Source organism: Mus caroli, chromosome 7 (genome assembly GCF_900094665.2).
Source record: "Mus caroli chromosome 7, CAROLI_EIJ_v1.1, whole genome shotgun sequence".
Taxonomy (NCBI): domain Eukaryota; kingdom Metazoa; phylum Chordata; class Mammalia; order Rodentia; family Muridae; genus Mus; species Mus caroli.
In genome coordinates, this window is record NC_034576.1 from 26,420,550 (window position 1) to 26,440,019 (window position 19,470).

Here is a 19,470-nt window from a genome sequence, read left to right on the forward strand (position 1 = left end):
GGGAGGGAAAGTAAGGAAGGAAGGAAGGAAGGAAGGAAGGAAGGAAGGAAGGAAGGAAGGAAGGAAGGAAGGAAGGGAAGGAGAGAGGGAGGGAGGGGAGGGAGGGAGGAAGGGAGGAAGGGAGGAAGGGAGGAAGGAAGGAAGGAAGGAAGGAAGGAAGGAAGGAAGGAAGGAAGATAATGAAAAGGAAAGGAAATCGTGGCTCAGTTGATTGTGCTTGTTTGGCCTGTGTAGGCCCTGGTTCCATCTTCAGCACCTCATAAATGCACTACTGCCAGGCGTGGTGGCGCACGCCTTTAATCCCAGCACTCGGGAGGCAGAGGCTGGCGGATTTCTGAGTTCGAGGCCAGCCTGGTCTATAGAGTGAGTTCCAGGACAGCCAGGGCTACACAGAGAAACCCTGTCTCGAAAAAAGAAAGAAAAAAAAAAAAGAATCTGAAATCCAAGGTCACCTGTGATTACATAGTAAGTCTGAGGCCAGTCTGGGCTACATGTCTCTGGGAAAAAAGTAAAAAGAGAAGGGCAGAGGGGTAGATATTCTTATAAAATTTTTAGAATAAAAGAAATTATCAGGCTGGACTTGATCACACACCTTTCATCCCTTCACTAGGAAGGCATAAGCAGGTGGATCTCTGTGAGTTCAATGCCAGCCTCGTTAATAGAGCAAGTTCCAGACAGCCAGGGCTATGTAGAGAGAACCTGTCTCAAAAATAATAAAAGACCTGTTGGTAACCAGGTATGGTAGTAGAAACTTATAATCTCAGCACTTAAAAGGCTAAGGCAAGAGGATGCAAGTCTGAAGCTATCCTGGGCTATAACAGCAAGTTCAGTATTAGCCTGAGGTACACAGCAAGACCAACCCCCCCAAAACAAAACAAAACAAAAAACAAAACAAAACAAAACAAAGGGAGTTTTTTAAAAAGTAAAAAAACAAAACAAAACAAAACAAAAACAAAGGGAGTTTTTTTAAAAAGTAAAAAAAAAAAAAGTTTTCTCTATAGATATGACTATGTCAGATAACATGACTTAGTGGTTAATAGAGCCTGTACAAGCGCTGCATGTGACCCACTGAGGGAAAACTCTGGAAAAAAACTCTATGCTAAGTTCCAAGGTGCACACCTTTCTCTTTCCACACAGACAAATGTTCCCTTAGCTTTGGTTTGGTATTTTGTGGTGCTGGGACTGTACCTTAGAAGGCTACCAGCATGTGGGGCAAACGGCCTACTACACAGAGCTACAGAGCCAGCACACGTAATCTCCCAGGGTCTTTAAGATGGGCAAGAAGGAAAGCAATGGACAGCACTTTGGCTGGAACTTCCATCAAATGTTAGGCCCTCCTCTACAAACTCTACACTTCATTCATTCACGCACCTCCACACTCATCAGGGACCATGACTGACCCCATTCTACAGAGGAGGAAACAGGTTCAGACCAGCAATTGCAGAGGCCACTGGCTAACGGGCTCATCCTGGACTTTTCTCACTTCTAGATCCCACAGGCATTCCACCAAGAAGAACCATGCTGGCTCTACCTGCAGGATGGACCCAAGCCTAAGGACTTTACCTCACAGCCACCCAGGACATGCCAGTGGCTGGGAGGGGAGAACTGGCAAGGATACCTACAGTCACAGAGGTGGGGAGGGGACAAAGCTTCCGGGAGGAGGTTACCAGGGCAAAGGGGAAGAAAACAAACAGAACTTTCTGTGACTGGAACAGTGAAGGGAGTAGGGAAAGGTGTAAGGGCCCCTGTGGAGCCAGTGATAGGGCCCAGGCCCTGCAGAGGGCCAAGCAGGACACCAGGCTCAGCAGCTTCAGCACAGCCCCACGGACCCCAGGAGCCATGGTCACATCTGAGCTTTAGACAGTGCCACTGACTGCCACTAAAGGGAGCAAGCCTGGAGAAAGAGAACGGGGACGAGAGAAACCAGCCACTTTGCAGCACCTACCTCTACCTCCGCCCTGGCTGTAGGCCTATCTCTCCTATCCCCAAAAGGGTGGCCTCCAACTCACTCCATAGTTAAGGCCACTTCCTGAAGGCACACTACCACCATTACCACCAGCCTACCCAGTGCTCAGTATGGGAGCCTGTGCTTCTGGCACACATGCTAGGCAAGCACTCTATCACCTGAACGCCATACCTAGTATCCCACCCCCTCCTCTCGGCAGTCCCCAGCAGTCCCCCTCCTCCCGGCAGTCCCCAGCAGCTCCTTCACTGGCACCCAGCAATGCCTCCTGCTCCACAGTCTCCTCCTATCCAGACAGAGGAAGCCTGTGATGCACAGAGTCTGAGCCTCTCCATCTTCTGCCCTGCTTGGTAGTTCCCTATGACTACTATAGATACAGGGTATAATGAGAGACTGCCCCAGGGCTGTCAATACTGACTGCTCCGTCCCCCACCTCATGCTGTACCCTAGTGCACACACAAACCCTACTCTGGCCACACCGTGCAGGACCTATGCCAGGGTCTCTGCACTGTTTTCATCTGCTTTCTCTGACTCCCCTGCTCTACATTTTTGCTCAAATGTCACCTTCTTCGGTGCCCTGTTTAAAAGGGCATTGCTCATCCTATCCTCCTTATCAGACTGTTTTTCTCCACAGTCCGCCCCCAACTACTATGTCATTTACATGAGTATTTAATCTGTGGTCTGTCTTCTCCCAAGACAATGTAGTACTACACAAACAGAAATTTTTGTTTGGTTGGTTTTGGTCTGTTTTACCTACTGCTGTCTCCCCAGAGGCCTCACCAGGGCTTAGCACACAACAGAGGTTCATTGCAGCAGTGATAACCATGAATAAAGGGTCAGGTGCAGGCTGAGGCTGGAAGAGGTCTGGGGTGCCCCGGGGCTGGGAAGATGGCTCCTTTGGTTCATGGGCTTTTGTGTCTTTTGTCAGTTTCTCTTGTCACATTTTCCAAGTCTTGATGGCTGTTCTGTGTCCCACCCCACACGATACTGGAAGCCCGCTTGTCTCCTGAGCCCCTAGCATCCCACCTGGTTCTGCACATCTCAGCAGCCACAGGGCTGAGGGGCCACGGCTTGGGCGCTTCGAGGCTGCCGCAGCTGGCGGAGGGATATGTCGCCATACTGAATGCCTGAACCCATCCTCTCTGGGTCTAGTTCACCTGTGGGAGGGGAAAGGCCAGACATGTTCCTCGGAGCCCACGGGACCCTGCCTTTCGCCCCACTCCCCCATCTCTCAGAGAGCAGGTGGGCCTCACCTGAGTCGATCTTGTTGAGGATGGTGCGCGCGCACTTGAGGAAAGCTTCTTCTACATTCTCACCCGTGAGAGCGCTGGTCTCCAGGAACATCAGCTCTGGAGGGGCAGTGCCTCCATCAGTTCCCACCCTCCACGCCAACTCTGGGCCCTTCACCTTAGGCCATGACACAAGATACCCCTGCAGGGAACACTGTCTTCCTACCTCACACTCACCCAGCTCTTCCTCTGAGACTATTCCTATGGCCCTTCCCCAGAAGCCCCCACTGAGGGCCCAGCCTGAGTCAGGAGGCCCTTCTGGGCTCCACCAGCCTCCTGTGCCTCCCCTGTCTTAGCTGAGACTTCTCTCTGATGTCACTGTCAGCAAATGGATTCGCCTCCCTGCCTCTGGTGGACCTCAGGAGTTTGTCAAGGTCCCCAGACTCACTGAGCACAACTCCAAGCCTGCCAGAGGTCACATGGCAGGTCTCACACTGGAGGCTCAAGTTGTACAAGGAATTCAAATCCACATCTGCCTAGCAGCAAAACCTCTTCTAAACTTGGGGTCTGAAAACGAGGAGGGCATGAGTAGGATATGCTTGGGCACGCTCGGTAATCCTAAGGAGGCAGAGACACAACACTGGGTCAGCCTGGGCAACATAGCAAGTATAAAGCTAGCCTCAAAAAAAATAAACAGATGGATGAATAACAAACTTTTAGAAAGAGCTGCAAATATAGTTAGCTGACCCATAACACCATGTAACCTGGACATGGTAGCTCATGCCTGCAATCCCAGCACTAGGGAGGCAGGAGAATTAGGAATTCAAGGTCATTCTCAGGTAGAAAGAGCTTGAGGCAAGCCTATGCTACGCAAAGCTCTGTCTCAAAAATAACAGGTAGCTAAACTTAAAAATGGGAGAGAAAGAAAGAAAAATGGGACATAGAATGATCCCAAGTCAGCAGATGTGAGCAGTCTAGACAACCCAGGTTTTCAAATGGGTTTATAAAATCCTTTTCTTCATGCTCCTGCCTCCACCTCCACCCTAGCACCCTGGCACTAGGCTGAGCCACACCTCCCAGCCCTTCACTGGCGAACTCTAAGCAAGTGATCTACCACACAGCACATCCCCAGCCAGGCTTGCAAAACTTCTGACAGAGTAGGTCAGTTTCTGTCCTCTCCTAAGCATCAGTGCCTGTGCCCTTGGGTCATCCTGGTTCATCTCCTTTATTTACAAAGGTACCCATCCCTATGGCCACCTGAGTTTGTGGTATCTACCTTAAACCACTGCTTTATGCTGCCTCCCCCATTGTGGGGGAAGTTTATCAGTGGCTACCAGGAAGAGCTAAGGGTGTGACGGGCTAGTAGACTGTTCATCCCCCTTCCAGCTGAACCTCAAGACACGGCAGTCACATGACTCAGCACTTAGAGTCAAACCAGGCCTGCTGAAGCCTCCATGTTTGCAGTACAACCTTCCAGCCAAAGCTAAGAGGCACATGGGCCACAGTGAACTGGCCATCCCTCCCTCCATCCATCATCTGAGCCACAGCACAGCCCTCACCATTCTCCTGAGCAAAACGGGAAGCCTCTAGGAAAGTGACCTCACGCTCGGGATCCAGGTCCTTCTTGTTGCCACAGAGGATGACCACGATGTTGGGGCTGGCCAGCGTCCGGGCATCAGTTAGCCAAGCAGCTAGTGAGTTGTATGTCTCCCGGCTGTGAAGAGCGGACAGAAGAGGGAGGCAGCACAGGAGTGGGGCCACCCAGGCCCGCCTCTCCCACGCCACCCAGGCCCAGCCTCTCCCATGCCACCCAGGCCCTGCACCCACCTGGTGATGTCATACACCAGCAGGGCTCCAGCTGCCCCTCGGTAATAACTCCGCGTCACCGACCTGTGAGGCCAGGGGGACCCAGTCATCCCCAAGGCTGGGATCTGCCCCAGGACTGCCCCCCTCTGTGGAGAGAGGCTAGTGGTTCGGAGGCCCCCTTTACTGTTGGCCCATTCCCTAGAGCCTGACCTCCGTTCTTGAGATACACTCGACCTCAGAGTCTTTCTCAATTATTATTATTCAGGTTGGCTTTTTGAGAGTCTCACTCTATAGTCCAAGCTGGCCTCGGGTTCCCTGCCTCAGCCACCATACCCATAGGTGCTTGAGATTGGAGCCAAGGGCCTGGCAGATGTTAGGTAACTGCTCTACACTGAGCTACACCCTGACCCTTCATTTTAGTTTAATTCAAGGTCATGCTATCTCACCCAGGCGGACTCCAATCCAACATATCCTTGGCAAGCTGGCACTTTGTTTCTTTTATGTAGGTGGGTGTCCGTGTTCCACCGCGCATTGTGAAGGTCAGGGGACTCTTACAGCAATTGCTTCTCTCCTTTCACCACATGGGTTCAGGAGCTCAAACTTAGATCCTCAGGACGGCAGTGAGCACTCTTACCCACTGAGCCATCTTACAAGACTTTGTCATAAACTTCCAATCCTCCTGCCTTAGCCTTTCGAGGAACTGAGATTACAGGCATCTACCACACCAGCTTAATTTCCCATACTTCCCTTTCCGGTCGGTCTTTCTTACTGTGCCTCTCCAGTGCTCACTTTTGCCTTCCCTCTTTCATTCCTTCACTCAGGGAGCATTTTCTGATTATCTCCCATCTGCCTGTCCCGACCAAGTGCTATACAACCTCTACTTGTCCCTCCCTGATGTCTGAGGCAGGCCAACTCCCTTTGTCACCAATCTGGATCCCTCTGGGATGCATACAGTTACTGTGAATGTAGGCCTCGTCACATGCCTGTCTTCTCCTTCACCCTCTCTCTGGGTTCTCCATACCTCACATAGTCTCAATCTACACATAACTTAATTAAAAGCTGCTGATATGCTGAGACTAGATTCTCCGGGAGCGGAATATTCCCCCCCCCCGCCCCCATCTGCCTGCCCTGCTCAGCATCTCTTTGCTCTTACTTCATCATCATCTTCTTACTACACACCTTTCTTCCCCTTCCTCCCTCTCCCCTCCTTGGGGACCCAGGCTACCTACCGAAACCGCTCCTGGCCAGCAGTGTCCCAAATCTGTAGTTTCACAGTCTTCCCCCCAACGTTGACCACCCTGGATCCAAACTCCACGCCGATAGTGTGGTTGGAGTCCTGTTTGACTGAGAGTAGGAGGGAAACGGGAGGCAGTGCAGGGGCTCCTGGAATCCCCCCTTCCTGCAGACCTCTTCCTCCTTTTCTGTACCCCAATTCTCACTGCTGGGTTGGCAGAGAACTTAGCAAAGACCAGCCACCAAAGCTAGAGGCAAGCCTATAGTACTAGCTTTAGTCAATGGTACCTGCTACCTACCCCACCTGCTGCCCACTGACCCACACCATGACCACATCCGCAGTTCCAGGGTCCTGCCAGAAACTCACACTTATTCTCAATAAACTGATGGAGAAGACATGATTTGCCAGTTCCAGCACTGCCAATCACCAGGAATTTGAAGAGGAAGTCTGAGCAGATGGCGCCGAAGATATCCAGAGGGAGAGAAAGACAAAGGGAATAAGAGAAGAAAAAGAAAGTTAGAAGGAAAGACGCACACAAAAGTATAAATACAGCATGAATTTAAAAAAAAAAAAAAAACAGGAAAACTTAAAAAAAGAAAAAAATCCAGAAGTCTGCAGGGCTGTTGATAGAACTAGGGACATCCTGCATGCTAGCCAACCTAGCCCAAGATGATTTTTTTTTTTTTTTGAGACAGGGTTTCTCTGTGTAGCCCTGGCTGTCCTGGAACTCACTTTGTAGACCAGGCTGGCCTGAAACTCAAAGATTCCCCTGCCTCTTCTGCCCTCCTGGGCGCTGGGATTAAAGGTGTGCACCACTACTGGGCTCAAGAGGACTCTTTTTTTTTTCATTATTATTATTGATATTCAAAACAAAGTTTCACTATGTATTCCAGACTGACCTCGCTGTCCTCAAACTCCAAGCATTCCTCCTGCTTCAGCCTCTAAAAGACTGTGCTGCCATCCTCTGCTGTCTTCCTTCCTTCCTTCCTGCCTGTCTGTCTGTCTGTCTGTCTGTCTTTTCCTACTCAGGGACTCACTATCTGGTCTTGAACTCCAATCCTGCTGCCCCAGCCTCCCCACTGCTGGAAGTGCCAGCACACTGCACTTTTCTTTCTTTCTCTTTTTATTTTATTTTAAGAGTATTACTTTGGCCAGGCAGTGGTGGCGCACGCCTTTAATCCCAGCACTTGGGAGGCAGAGGCAGGCAGATTTCTGAGTTCGAGGCCAGCCTGGTCTACAGAGTGAATTCCAAGACAGCCAGAACTGCACAGAGAAACCCTGTCTTGAAAAACCAAAAAAAGAAAGAAAAAAAGAAAAAGAGTATTACTCTGTAGTCCAGGCTGACCTCTAACTTGAAGCAGTCTTCCTGCCTCAGTTTCCCAAATGAGAGGGTTATAGCTATAGCACACAAAATTATTTTTATATAGTGTTTACCATATACATGCCCATCACAGTCCTAAAGACTCATTTAATCATAAATAAAGCTCTAAAGAAGAAATTATACAGCTCAAGAGATGGCTCAGCAGTTGAGAGCAATGACTGCTCTTCCAGAGGTCCTGAGTTCAATTCCCAGGAACCTCATGGTGGCTGACAACCATCTATAATAGGATCCAATGCCCTCTTCTGGTGGCTCTGAAGACAGCTACAATGTACTCACATACATTAAATATATATTTTTTTAAAAGGAAAGAAGGAATTATACTAAGGTCTTCTACTTTCCAGACTAGGAAAATAAGGCCAGAGAGGTTAACTGACGGATGCAAGACCACACAGCTAGGCACAGCTAAGCTACAAATCCAAACTAAAGGTCTCCACAGTGCAAGACCTTACCTGATGCATTTCAAAAGCCATTTCAACAAGAATTAAATCTGACCTCCATTCCTCTTCACTTCACCTCCTACCCCCTCTCACTCATTCACTCTGTCAAGGCCTCTGACGTTGGGCCTATATCCTAAACTGGTTACCTCCTCTGGTAACTGTGCACCAGATTCTGTGGCTTTTCTATGAGTGTTCAATGAATGGAGCTGTCTCTGATTGTTGTCAGAGATTTCTACTGCCTTCCAACCTACCTCTACCCACCTGACACTGTACATCCATACTGATTGCCTAACTCTGAACCTCGTCTCCCCATCCTCTGTCCAGAACCCTTGGCCTCTATCCTTAAACTTAAGCCGCATTTCTTGACGCTAAGTTTCAAATCTATAACTCAAGAACATCACTCCAGCCCTCTCAAACCAGATCAGCCCACAGAGTGTGCAGGGTGCACAGCATCTGTGTGAGGCTCTCTCTGTAGTCCATAAAACCTGACCCTTGCTGGTCACCGTCAGCCCCGCCCTATCCACTCATGCTCCGCCCAGGAAGGCTTGCTTCCCTCTTCAAGGCCTACCCCCTACCCTAATCCACCAAGACTAAATCCCGCCCTAGATCTTTTTAACCCGTACAGCGGTCTCTTCAAGCTCCACCCAAATCGATTAGCTCAGCCCCAGACCCACTTAGCCCTGCCCCGTATCCGGGCAGACCCCGCCCACCCGACCAGAAAGCCCCGCCCCACTTCCACATCCACTACGGGCCCAGCCCCCCCTGCTTCGGCCCATCAGCCTCACCGTAGGTCTCGGCCATGGCTCAGTGGCGACCGCTGAGGGCCGCAATATGGCGCCGCAGCCGCGCCTGTTCCTCGGCTGGCAGCCGCTCCACTCGGGCTGCAGCCTCAGCTCCTTTCCACTTCTGGACCCGGCGCCGCCACTTCCGCCTTCACCGCCCCCCCCCCCTCCCGCGCGAGCCTCCGGAGCTGCGGATACCAGGCCACGCTCGCCCAACGCAGTGATTGGTGGATTCAGGAGGCAGTGGGCGGGATAAGCAGCGCGGATTGGTGGTACGAGAGGGACCGAGTCGAAAGGGGCGTGACATAGAAGAGCGATTGGTGGAGCAAGCGGGAGAGGGCGGAGGCAGAGATACTGCCCTAGCGGTGGAACGGATTTGGTCAAAAATCGGGGAGCAGAGACGAGACTCCGTATTGGTTATACGTAGGCACGGGGCGGGGACACGAATGCCAAGAAGGAGCAAGGGCAGGATGGACAGAGTTGGAAGAATGGATCTCAGGCTGCTGAGTGTAATTTCTAACCCGATAGACCGGAAAGAGAAAAGCTGAGGACACGCGCACATTTATCCCTATCTACAAGAAAAACCTCTGTTGGTCGGGCTCTGGGGTCGAGCATGCTTTCAACCCCAGTACTCAGATGCATCGCTGAGTTCGAGGCCAACCTGGTCTACATAGTGAGTTTCAGAACAGTCAGGGCCTACATAGAGAAACCCTCAAAACAAAGACAAAACAAAAACAAAACAAAGAAACTGTGCGATCTATGCGCTTCTCGGGATCTATTGGCTCATACCAGTGATTCAACTTCGTATATATATTGTACTGTTTACCCCCTTGCTTGGGGGTCCCAAACCTTACCTTGGAGCAAAGGGCTTGCAAAGTGAAATTCTGCCTAGTAACCACTGATGTTACAACATTCAGGGTATTAATTGGCTATATTCAGAAACCTGTGAAACATTCTTTGCACATACCCACCCAACCCCAAAAACCAAAGAGACAAACAGTTTGCCATTGGCTGCTGTATTTGCATAGAGCCGGAAGGGTAACTGCAGGGATAACGGTAGGCTGAGCTCACTGGCAGTAGAAATCCCATTGCTGAAAAAGAGTAGATAGAAAACCAACCAGTGATCACATTGCAAGGCGCCTAGTGGTTCTAACAAAGTTATAGCTGCAAGCACTAGGTTTGATCGCCCAGAAATGAACACATTAGCTTCCAGTACTGCACCCTCTGCCATTTCCCAATTAGAGATCACTCAGCACTGGGCAGGGCCTGTAAACTCAGCAGCCCTCAGGAGGCTGAAACTGGAGGCTAGTGATTTTTGAGGCCAGCTTGGCCTCATACCAACAACAAAAATAATTACTTCTCATAAACAGGTAAGAAAATAAAGGAACGATCACCCTACTCCCACCTCCACCCCCAAAACACTCACATCTGTCTTCATATCAATTTTGCCAGGTTTCAGAGTCAAGTCCTCCCGGACAATGCTACTGGGGAAATAGCCCAGGCGGGCTGCCAGGTCTCCATAGTAATCTCCCTGAACCTGGAGAAGAAGTTAAAAGTCCATCTGGGGAAAACGCACTTATGCTTGCTGAACGCCTTGTGTACAATCGCCCCTCTTACTTGAATCTCAGCTTAAATGCCATTTGCTCGTGGATAGAATGTTGCCACTATAACTAATCCTCACAATGCCATGTTTGCTGCCACTTTTGATGGCTTGCTGGTTGCCTGCCTCTACCCCTTAGAATTGTTCACTGTTGTAGCCCAGGTATGAAAAAGAGCTTTGGCGCTAAGCTTCCCTGTAATTTCTAAAGAAAAAAAATGCAATAAGTGATAAAATGTCCTTCCTTCCCCCAAATCTTGATTTTCCTCCCCCAAAATTTTCCCTTCATATGGAAAACAAGCCTTTACACCCAACCCAACCCAACCCCACACCCTTCCCATTATCACTCTCTGAAGACTCACACTGCCTCCCCAGAAAAGGCGCCCACGGCCCTTCAACTTGGAGAAGACATACACCACTTGGCCCTTATATATAGTCAAGAAGCGGCAATCAGGGGCCACGTAGTCCTGGAGGGCCACAGCCATGGAGATAGGATCTGGGGAGGGAGAAAGAAATGACAGCAACTGCAAAACAGACTAGCAGTCCAAGCCTTCAGCCCCCTTCCCTTGTTCCCTGACTCTTACGGCTGCATTCCTCATCCGCACACATCTTCCAGTCAGCCAGCTTGGGCATAGCTCGATCAGCCCTGCTAGGCCCTGAAAAAACAGACAAGACGATGATGCCAAGGAGCACTGGGGACCACACCATCATGGACTGAGAATGACCAAGTGAAGAACGAGGTCTCTGGGCTCCTCCTGCCCTCCCTCCAGGCTGAATATCAAGGAAACCTGTGTTCTCGATCCTGTCTCCACCCCAAACCAAATTTCACCCCCACCCACTCCCCAAGGTTGTTCTCCAGCCAGTACCATTTTAGAGAGAGGGTAAGGGCTATGGGCCAAAGAAAATGCCTACTTGGGCCCAAAGCAATCCAGGCAATTCCAAGTAGCAGTCACCCCCTGTATAACTAGAGACCCAGATAGGCAGGCTGGACTGATTCCACCTTCAAGTCATTTTAGGTACCTGGACCCTCCAGAGACCAAGCTAGAGAAGCCAGTATAGAAAACCACCCTGGAATTTCCTGTGCTGAGGTCTGAGAACAAGGCAGTTCTTTGATTAGCAGCCACAGCCAGGGTTCCCAGGTACTGAGCAAACACTCAATGTCTGGCCTCAGGCTAGGCACTGTCCCATCTGGCTCACTGTGCACATTCACAGGCTACTTCCTCACTAGAAGCTAAGCTATTCTAGCTTATGAGCTTCAACCCCCTCATCTATAAAGAAAGCAATGAAAGCAAACAACTGCTGCATGCATGTCTGAGTACTGCATGTGTGCCTGGTATTTTTAAAGGCCAGAAGAGGGTCTTGGTCATCTGGAAGCTACAGAGCTAGGTGCTAGGAATCAAACCTAGGTCATCTGGAAGACCTACTGGTGCTCTGCTCTTAACTGCTGAGCCATCTTTCCAGCCCACTCTTTTTTCTTGAGACACCAATCTACTACTGCATAGGCCTGGCTGGCCTCGAACTACCTATAATGTAGCCTCAAACTCGTAAGAGATCAACCTGCCTCTGCCTTCCCAGACCTGGGTAAGGCATGCACCAGCAAATCACATGCATGTGTGTGTATGTACACCCACACTATATATATATATATATATATATATATATATATATATATATATATGTGTGTGTGTGTGTGTATATCTATGTATGTATTTATACACATACATATAAATGCATGTGTAAAAATCATATATGTGATCATATGTGTAGATATCAGGGAAGGCCTGAATTGCCTCAGGAGTAGCCCTGACAAGCCCAGTTCACAAAGAAATTGAGCTAAAGAATGTATGTCTATGGTAACTGAACCAGGAAGGGGGAAAAAGATTTATTTCAGGGCTTCTTAGTATCACTGTTACCTGACCTGACCTGACCTGCCTCTTAGAAGGAGCAGTCCATGAACAGACGTGCAAGGAACAGAGGCCCAAAGAGCATGTTTAGTGACCTCACAGGGATGCAATCAACAGACCGAGGCTGAAACTGTAACTTCATGATTGTAGTTTGAGTGAGGTGGTCCCAATAGGCTAGTATATTTGAATGTTTGGTTCCCAGGAGGTGGAACTAGTTTAGGTAGGTTGGGAGATGACCTGGTTGGCCCAGTTGTGTCACTGGGTGTGAGCTTTTAAGTTTCAAAAGCTCAAGTCATGGGGGAGGGGAAAAGGGAGAGGGAATTTTCTGAGGGGAAACTAAGGGGATAATATTTAAAATGTAAATAAAGAAAATATCCAATAAAAAAATTTTAAATGAAAAAAAAAAAAAAGTCCAAACCAGCGCCCCCCCCTCTCTCTTTTTCACTGCCTCATCTTGCCAGGTTTAAGCTCTCAGCTATTGCTTTAGCATCATGCCTGCCTGCTGCCATGCTGTCATAATCACCACGAACTGATTCTCTTAAACTATAAGCAAGGCCTCTAGTAAATGCTCTGCCTTTACTTTACTTTAGCTCTGGTGTCTCTGCAGAGTGGCTGAATGCCTGATAGTCTTGGGTTCAATTCCCAAGCCAAAAAATAATGTATGACCATTTATAACTGAAATATCTGACAAGGGGCCCAGGATTGAGCTTGTCTAGTATGTACAAAGCCCTGGGCTCAATGCCCAGAACCACAACAATTAAAACAGCAAGACAAGTGTAAAATAAGTGTCGGAGGTGATTTCCTTGAGAAGTTTTAGACACAAGTTGGTAAATAAATGAAGCTGGTAGCAGAGACCATGAGGTAGCATGTTGTTCTCATGTTTTGAATTTCCCAATTTAGAATACATCAAAGTGTTTCTTTGGGCAGTAGATATTTCAGTGTAAATACTAGTTTCAAATTTTGGCACTGTGAAGATTCAAGCGATGAAAATCTGAAGGCTTCTGGGAGACAACTAACCAATACATAGGGGGCTAAATGTAGCTCTATTGGCAGACTCCTTGGCCTGGCATCGCCGGGCCCTGGGGTCCGCCCACAGCACTAAATAACCGGGGTGCAGCAGTGTACCACTTATAATCCCAGGACTATTGATGTAGAGCTAAGAGGACAGAAGTTCAAAGTCACCCTCAGAGTTACACAGTGACTTCAAATCCACATGCTTGTCTCAAAAAAACAAACAAACAACCCTCAGGGGCTGGAGTGGTTAATACTTGCTGCTCTTGCAGAGGACCCAAATTAAGTTCCTACCACCAATATGGTGGGGGCTCACAACCATCTGCAACACCAGTTATGGGGGATCTGATGCTCTTCTGACCTCTGAGGTTACACATGGTACATAAACAGACTCGAAAGCAAAATACTCACACACATTAAATCTAAAATTAAAAAGCTTCCAATATAGGGAACTAACTGCATGGTCAGAACTAACAGCGATTTGGAGATACACAGGATATCTCATCTGCATACGCCACGTGTAAAGCTGAAAGTTCAGGCCTACCTAGACAAAAGAAACAGGCAGGTACTCACGAGCTGGGCATGGTGGCACACGCCTTTAATCCCAGCACTCGGGAGACAGAGGCAGGTGGATTTCTGAGTTCGAGGCCAGCCTGGTCTACAAAGTGAGTTCCAGGACAGCCAGGGCTANACAGAGAAACNCTGTCTCGAAAAACCAAAAAAAAAAAAAAAAAAAGTACACTCACCATATTGTCTTATTGTAGAAATGTCTCTATTCCCCCAAAACTCAATTTACTTAAACCCACTCAGAGTATGTACTCGGCACCAAAATACTTACCTGACATGCATGTGGACTTTGGTGCCCATTACAGGAAAAAAAAATACCATTAGGTTCTTGGTGGGTCAGAAATCTTGGAGCTGTTTGTCTGACTTTAAGTCTTGAGGCTGCAACCAACAGGTCACGAAATGTGGAGCTTTCATCTGATGGCTGGACTTGAGGGATGTCTGCCCAAGCCCCGGTAAACGCTCTGAAGCATGCAATTGCTTGTAAAAATTGGACTGTGGACTATGGGGGTAGGGGGAGGTGATGAGGAGGGCTGACTCAGGGACCTCTCCCCAGCCTAGTTTTGTGAGTGCGCGTGTGTGTATGGGAGTTTAGTCTGAATGCACGTTGTATTCCTGCCCTTGGATCCCCTTGGGGTGGAGGAGTTACTGACTTGTGGGTGCTGAGACTCTAACGCTGGTCCTCTGAAAAGCAGACAGTGCTCTCAACCACCGAGTCATCCCCAGCCCTCCCAGCTTCTTGCCACCTGCCAAAGCCAATGAAAGGCAGCCTTTGTCTTTAATAATGCATATAACATCTCATTTTTATTATCCAGAAACCCTTTACCATTCTTATCCACCCTTTGACTTACTATGGTTTCAGATACCCTTTGGTCTGGAAATGTTAAATAAAAACTTCTAGGTGTAATTTGTTAATTATGAATTCTATGTTATTTTGAACAATGCAATGAATCTCACCCACTTCCATTTCAGCACATTTTTATCCACGTTGTGTATGTCAGCCATGCACCATCTATGTAAGCAGACAGAGACTCTCATGGCTTGTGTCCAAGTCATCCCTACTGTACTTTATAAGGGACTCAAAGCACAGTGCTGGCTACTCACGGATGTGGAAGAACCAAACGTGCTAGCATATACCTACAGTTCCAGCATCTGGGGGTCTGGGGCAGGGGGATTATGAATTTGAAGTCAACCTAGAATGCATAGCCCACATCAGGGGGAAAAAAAAATGTTTTTAAGACTTTATGTTTAGGTAATTAGGGGATGGGTATACATGCATGAGTGCAGTGCCTGTGGAGGCCAGAAGAGGGCAGCAGATCCTCCTGTGACTGGAGTTATAGACAGCAACGACCCCAAGTGGGCACCTGGGTGGGGGCAGGGCAGTATATTAGCCAAGAGGTTTTGTGCTTTCTGCAAAGGATGAGGGGGGAGAAATGGAAATAAGACTGTGAAATTGTGAAAAAAGGGTTGCTAGCTTTACTATCACACCTCCCTCCAACTGCCAGTTACAGCCATTACATGTGATGGACGCTCAGTGGCGATGGAAGAGGCTGGATGTGATGGGAGATGCTTATGAACATCTCCAGTGGTGGTGGGGTATGTGTGTGGGGGGGTGTCAGCTCAGGCTACAGTGAGTGGGGGGCTGGGTGGGCAGTCTAAGACCCCACCTAAAAAAAAATGAAGATGGGAAAAAGTACTGTAGGTTTCTGAACTCTGGATTCAATCAGAAATGTTCTGCTGGAGGGGAAGGGGTGGAGGGGGGGGTTCTCAAGTGGGTCACCAGTTCAAACACACGAGGATTTAAAAAGCATTAACAAGTTGGTGACACACACCTTTAATCCCAGCACTTGGGCAGCAGAGGCAGGTGGTGGATCTGAGTTTGAGGCCAGCTCAGTCTATAGGGTTCCAGTGTGTGTTAAGAGGACAGGTTAACCACATACAAACTTCACTCAAGATCCATGTGACCAGAGCAGCCTTCAGTGCCCACCATCTCATGAGGAGCACATGGCTCTACCTGGCACGGTGGAACTCCCCCTCCCAGTGCTCCACTGAAGCTCTGAAGCTCTCCCACCTCAGCATCTTTGCACTGCTGGCTCCCTGGCCAACTCTACACTGCTGCGTTTGACTCTCATTTTTCTGCCCTGCTAAGGAGAAAAACTGGCTCTAGAGTTCAGTCACTTGCCAAGGTCAGAACCGTTAAGAGTACTCTGACCTCTGAGCTGGCCAGGTCACTGATCACACACTGTCTTAGAATCGGAGGTGGAGATGAAACTGAGTAACTACCCAGCACCCTGCACCAGGAGAGCCTAAGAGCTCCACCCTAGGTCACCTTTATCACCCTAACCGTTCCCAGCTCCCCAGCACCTACCAAAGCAGCTCAGGCTGCCAGAGACCTCATTCATGGCAATCTCCCCATCTCTCTCGGCCTTCTGGCTAGAACCAAAGGCAAAGCGAGCAATGCTGACTTCCACTTCCAAGTCTTATTCGGCATGTACTCAATCTACTGAGTGCCTGTTTGTGGGGACATTGGGAACGTTATGATCACAGTATTAATAGAGGATCCCTTTTCACACAGAAAATAAAGCTCACATTGGGGACACTAACTGCCCATTGGGTGACAGATATAGACATTCCAAATTACAAACCAGAAGGGGCTGACTACAGCATCCATGTGACACAGCCACCAGGCCAATGTGGAGAGGTTTCCTCTCCCCTAGCTTCAATAACATGAGAGTCCCTTAATGATGCAAGCAACAGCTTTGTCCTCCTCATTCAAATGCCTTGGGGACAAAGTCTTCCCCGCGCCACTCCTCTTACTGCAGAGAGCAAACACAGGAGCAGGAGCAGCCTGGAGATGTGCTCCTGAAGGAGCATCCCCCTGCGAGGCCCGCCCACTTGTACATGGTGGTCTTGTTCCTGCACTCAGTGATCCTGATTAATACTATTACACTCCCAAGTGTTTTCTTAGACTGGGAACCCACAGACGCCACGAGATCCAGACTTTTGATGTGGAGGGAAGCAAGGAAGGCAGGAAAATAAAGCAGACAACACTGGTGAAAAACCAAACCTCAAAAACTCACTTTAATCACAATCTAACAGCGCCAGGTGCAATGTCTGGGGACAGACTCTGGGTACAATGCTGTGTGGCAACCACCACACTCACACACGGCTCTGAGAAGGCCCCTAAGGGGGACTTACCTTCAGGGACTGAGCCAAGGGAGGGGGGAAGGGACTGGGGTACTCCATAGGGAAAGGCGCTACTTCTTGGCAAAAGAGATCTTCATAGCATTGTTTTGTGTGATCTTAAAGCCTTGCAGGGCATCGCGTGCTGCCCCAGCCTGCACTTCATTGTCAAACTCCACGAAGGCGATGTCATGGCGCCCAGGGACCAGACGCACCTCCTTGAAGCCAGGGAACCTGGGAGGAGGGAATAACAGACCTCAGACACCCACCTCAGCTTTCCCCTAATATTTTGGCACCAAAGTGACAGAGGCCAAAGAGGCTAAGCCTCCCATAATGTGTAACAACAGACCCCACACATAAAGATTATCTGGACAAAATACATGGAGAACCCCTACCGTAAACAGCATTAAATGAAAAATCTCAACAATCACAATGTGGCCTCAAACAGCACTGGTGCCCCTTCCTTCCCCCAAAGTCCACCCCAGTCCCACAAAATGTCACCAATCCCCATTCTCAGTCTCTGGTTTTTGCTTTGTTGGACTGGATCCCTAGCTCAGGCTGGACCTTAGGTCCTCAGCCTAAGCCCTGGGATTACAAGAGGCCATGGTGACTGTTGAATTCCCTCATTTCCTCCAGGTCAATGGATGTCTTTTCCCACAAGCAGTCTCATAAACATGCACTGTTGTATGGAGATGGCATACAAGCTGTACTGCTTCCAGTTTTATTTGGTTTCTCAAATCTTCCTTCAGCATAATTCTAAAAATCATCCAAGGTAGGTATGGAAGGTTAGACTTCCACGGAAGGCAGAGGCAGAAGATCACCAGCTCCTGGCTAGCCAGAGCAACATACGAAGACTATGTGTATTTCTGCTCAATAAACCATCTGTTTCCATCATAAACAAGAAGGGAGGGGCTGGAGAGAGGGCTCAGCAGGTAAAATCAAGAACTGATCTTGCAGGACCCAAGTTTGGTTCCCAGCACCAACGTCAGGCAGCTCAAAACTGCCTAAAATTCGAACTCAGGGATATCCAACACTTCTGGCACATACCCACACACAGATAAATACATAATTTAAAGTAAAACTAAGAAAATCTTAAAAAAGAGAGATGGGGTAGGTCGCATGCCAATAAAACCTTCCACATTCCAGGGCTGATTATCCCTCCATACCAGACAAGGCTAAGAGCCTCACACATGAATATCAAGTCACAGGCCCAACTAAGAGCCTCATAGAGCAGCCTTGGCTACATAGTGGAAAAATGACCCTCAGCTCAGTCCTCCCGCTTCAGCCCTCCAAATGCTGAGATTGCATGCATACATCACCACTACCTCCCCAGGCCTGACCAGACAATTCTGTAAGAGGTGTGCTTGGAAACCTGAAGACTAGGCAAACAGCCCTTCTCCACTTTGCAGTCCCTCTATTCAAGGTCTACAGGTTCCAATGCCCTTGCCATCTTTTGAATAGGCTGGTTCATACCAGTCTAAACCTGCTCAACATTTTGCTGTTCTTTCACTTTTCCCTTGTTCTGCACCTCTCAATGACACCGAAGCAAAAGCAGAAAAGGCAGCCCGGGACCCAAACTACCTGTGCATGGATGCCCACAGCACTGTCTCTCCTCACACACCACCCTCCTTTCCCACTTCCCACCTTCAGGTGCTGGGCACCGGAACAACCCGACCCTGCCCAACCAGCCGGAAGCCCCACTTACTGGTTGAAAAGCATGGAGAGCATGAGCTCGTTGGTCTCCTCAGGCAGGTTGGTGAGGAACAGGATGTGATTGGGTGGATTCTCGGAGAGCTGTGGGAGAGATGGGAGCCCATGATCAGGGTACCCTGAGAGGGGTGCTGGGTACGGCACTCTCATCACCACACCGCTGAGTCTCTCTCACATGTCCCCCAACGCACACACTCTCACCCGTCTCCCAGAGACCAAAGGCCCAAGACAGCAGAGACCTTTCAGCTTTTGCCACTACTGTACTGGGCCCCAGTGTGTGCACTAACCTGGATGCACACCTTGGCTTAGTTAGCTTCAACCTGCTCTCCCAGACCAGTTCACAAACCAACTCCCCTCTGTCCAAGGTCAGCTCACCACAGAGCTCAGCCCCAGTGCCACCCACCACCAACCTAAAAGCCCACTGTAACTGCTCCACCTCTGCTCGCAGATCATGCTTATGAGACCATGTGGTGGGGTAGGGGCACTTACAGGCTGGGCAGGCGGCATCTGCCCAGGCATGAGCTGCTGTGGGGGCATGGCCCCAGGGGGGATCTGGCCAGGAGCGAGGCCTGGTGGCGGGATCATGCCAGGTGGTGGCATGTAGGGAGGCTGTCCTGGCATGTGGTGCATGATGCGGGGTGCCTGAGTCATCGGTGGCATGCCCTGTGG

The 19,470-nt window shown here is 49.3% G+C and overlaps 3 protein-coding genes across 5 annotated transcripts in view; all 3 read right to left on the minus strand.

Moving 5' to 3' along the window:
• Positions 1–9,006, minus strand: part of Rab4b (RAB4B, member RAS oncogene family) — a 10,201-nt gene extending 1,195 nt beyond the window's left edge. The window contains exons 1-7 of one of the 2 annotated variants that reach the window (XM_021169166.2): positions 8,836–9,006; positions 6,599–6,679; positions 6,228–6,342; positions 5,020–5,082; positions 4,752–4,906; positions 3,217–3,312; positions 2,990–3,120 (exon numbers count right to left, since the gene is read on the minus strand). In XM_021169166.2, coding sequence (XP_021024825.1) covers positions 3,005–3,120; positions 3,217–3,312; positions 4,752–4,906; positions 5,020–5,082; positions 6,228–6,342; positions 6,599–6,679; positions 8,836–8,851 — 642 coding nt within the window. In that variant the 5' untranslated portion in view covers positions 8,852–9,006 and the 3' untranslated portion in view covers positions 2,990–3,004. Of the gene's footprint in view, positions 1–2,989; positions 3,121–3,216; positions 3,313–4,751; positions 4,907–5,019; positions 5,145–6,227; positions 6,343–6,598; positions 6,680–8,835 lie in introns of those variants that run through there. The other variant, XM_029479501.1, reaches the window with a different exon arrangement.
• Positions 9,007–9,830: 824 nt separating this feature from the next.
• Positions 9,831–11,236, minus strand: Mia (MIA SH3 domain containing). Its single transcript, XM_021169167.1, has 4 exons — positions 11,014–11,236; positions 10,792–10,925; positions 10,259–10,369; positions 9,831–9,923 (listed from the first exon to the last, which is right to left on the minus strand). Exons 1-4 carry the CDS (start codon positions 11,138–11,140, stop codon positions 9,900–9,902), a joined length of 396 nt encoding a protein of 131 aa, XP_021024826.1. The 5' UTR covers positions 11,141–11,236; the 3' UTR covers positions 9,831–9,899.
• A 5,726-nt stretch (positions 11,237–16,962) lies between these two features.
• Snrpa (small nuclear ribonucleoprotein polypeptide A) overlaps positions 16,963–19,470 on the minus strand; it is a 9,786-nt gene continuing 7,278 nt past the window's right edge. For both annotated transcript variants that reach the window (XM_021168263.1, XM_021168262.1), the window contains exons 5-7: positions 19,291–19,464; positions 18,797–18,885; positions 16,963–17,325 (exon numbers count right to left, since the gene is read on the minus strand). In XM_021168263.1, coding sequence (XP_021023922.1) covers positions 17,166–17,325; positions 18,797–18,885; positions 19,291–19,464 — 423 coding nt within the window. In that variant the 3' untranslated portion in view covers positions 16,963–17,165. The remainder of the gene's footprint in view (positions 17,326–18,796; positions 18,886–19,290; positions 19,465–19,470) is intronic.

Bases quoted from the DNA above. Each gene is read 5' to 3' on its own strand.
- Mia (XM_021169167.1), bottom strand. From the start codon at position 11,140: ATGATGGTGTGGTCCCCAGTGCTCCTTGGCATCATCGTCTTGTCTGTT. The intron at 10,926-11,013 runs GTAAGAGTCAGG...CTCCCTCCCCAG, and splicing joins TGCGGATGAGGAATGCAGCC to ATCCTATCTCCATGGCTGTG. The intron at 9,924-10,258 runs GTGAGTGTTTTG...ACTCTTTTTCAG, and splicing joins AAATTGATATGAAGACAGAT to CAATGGGATTTCTACTGCCA.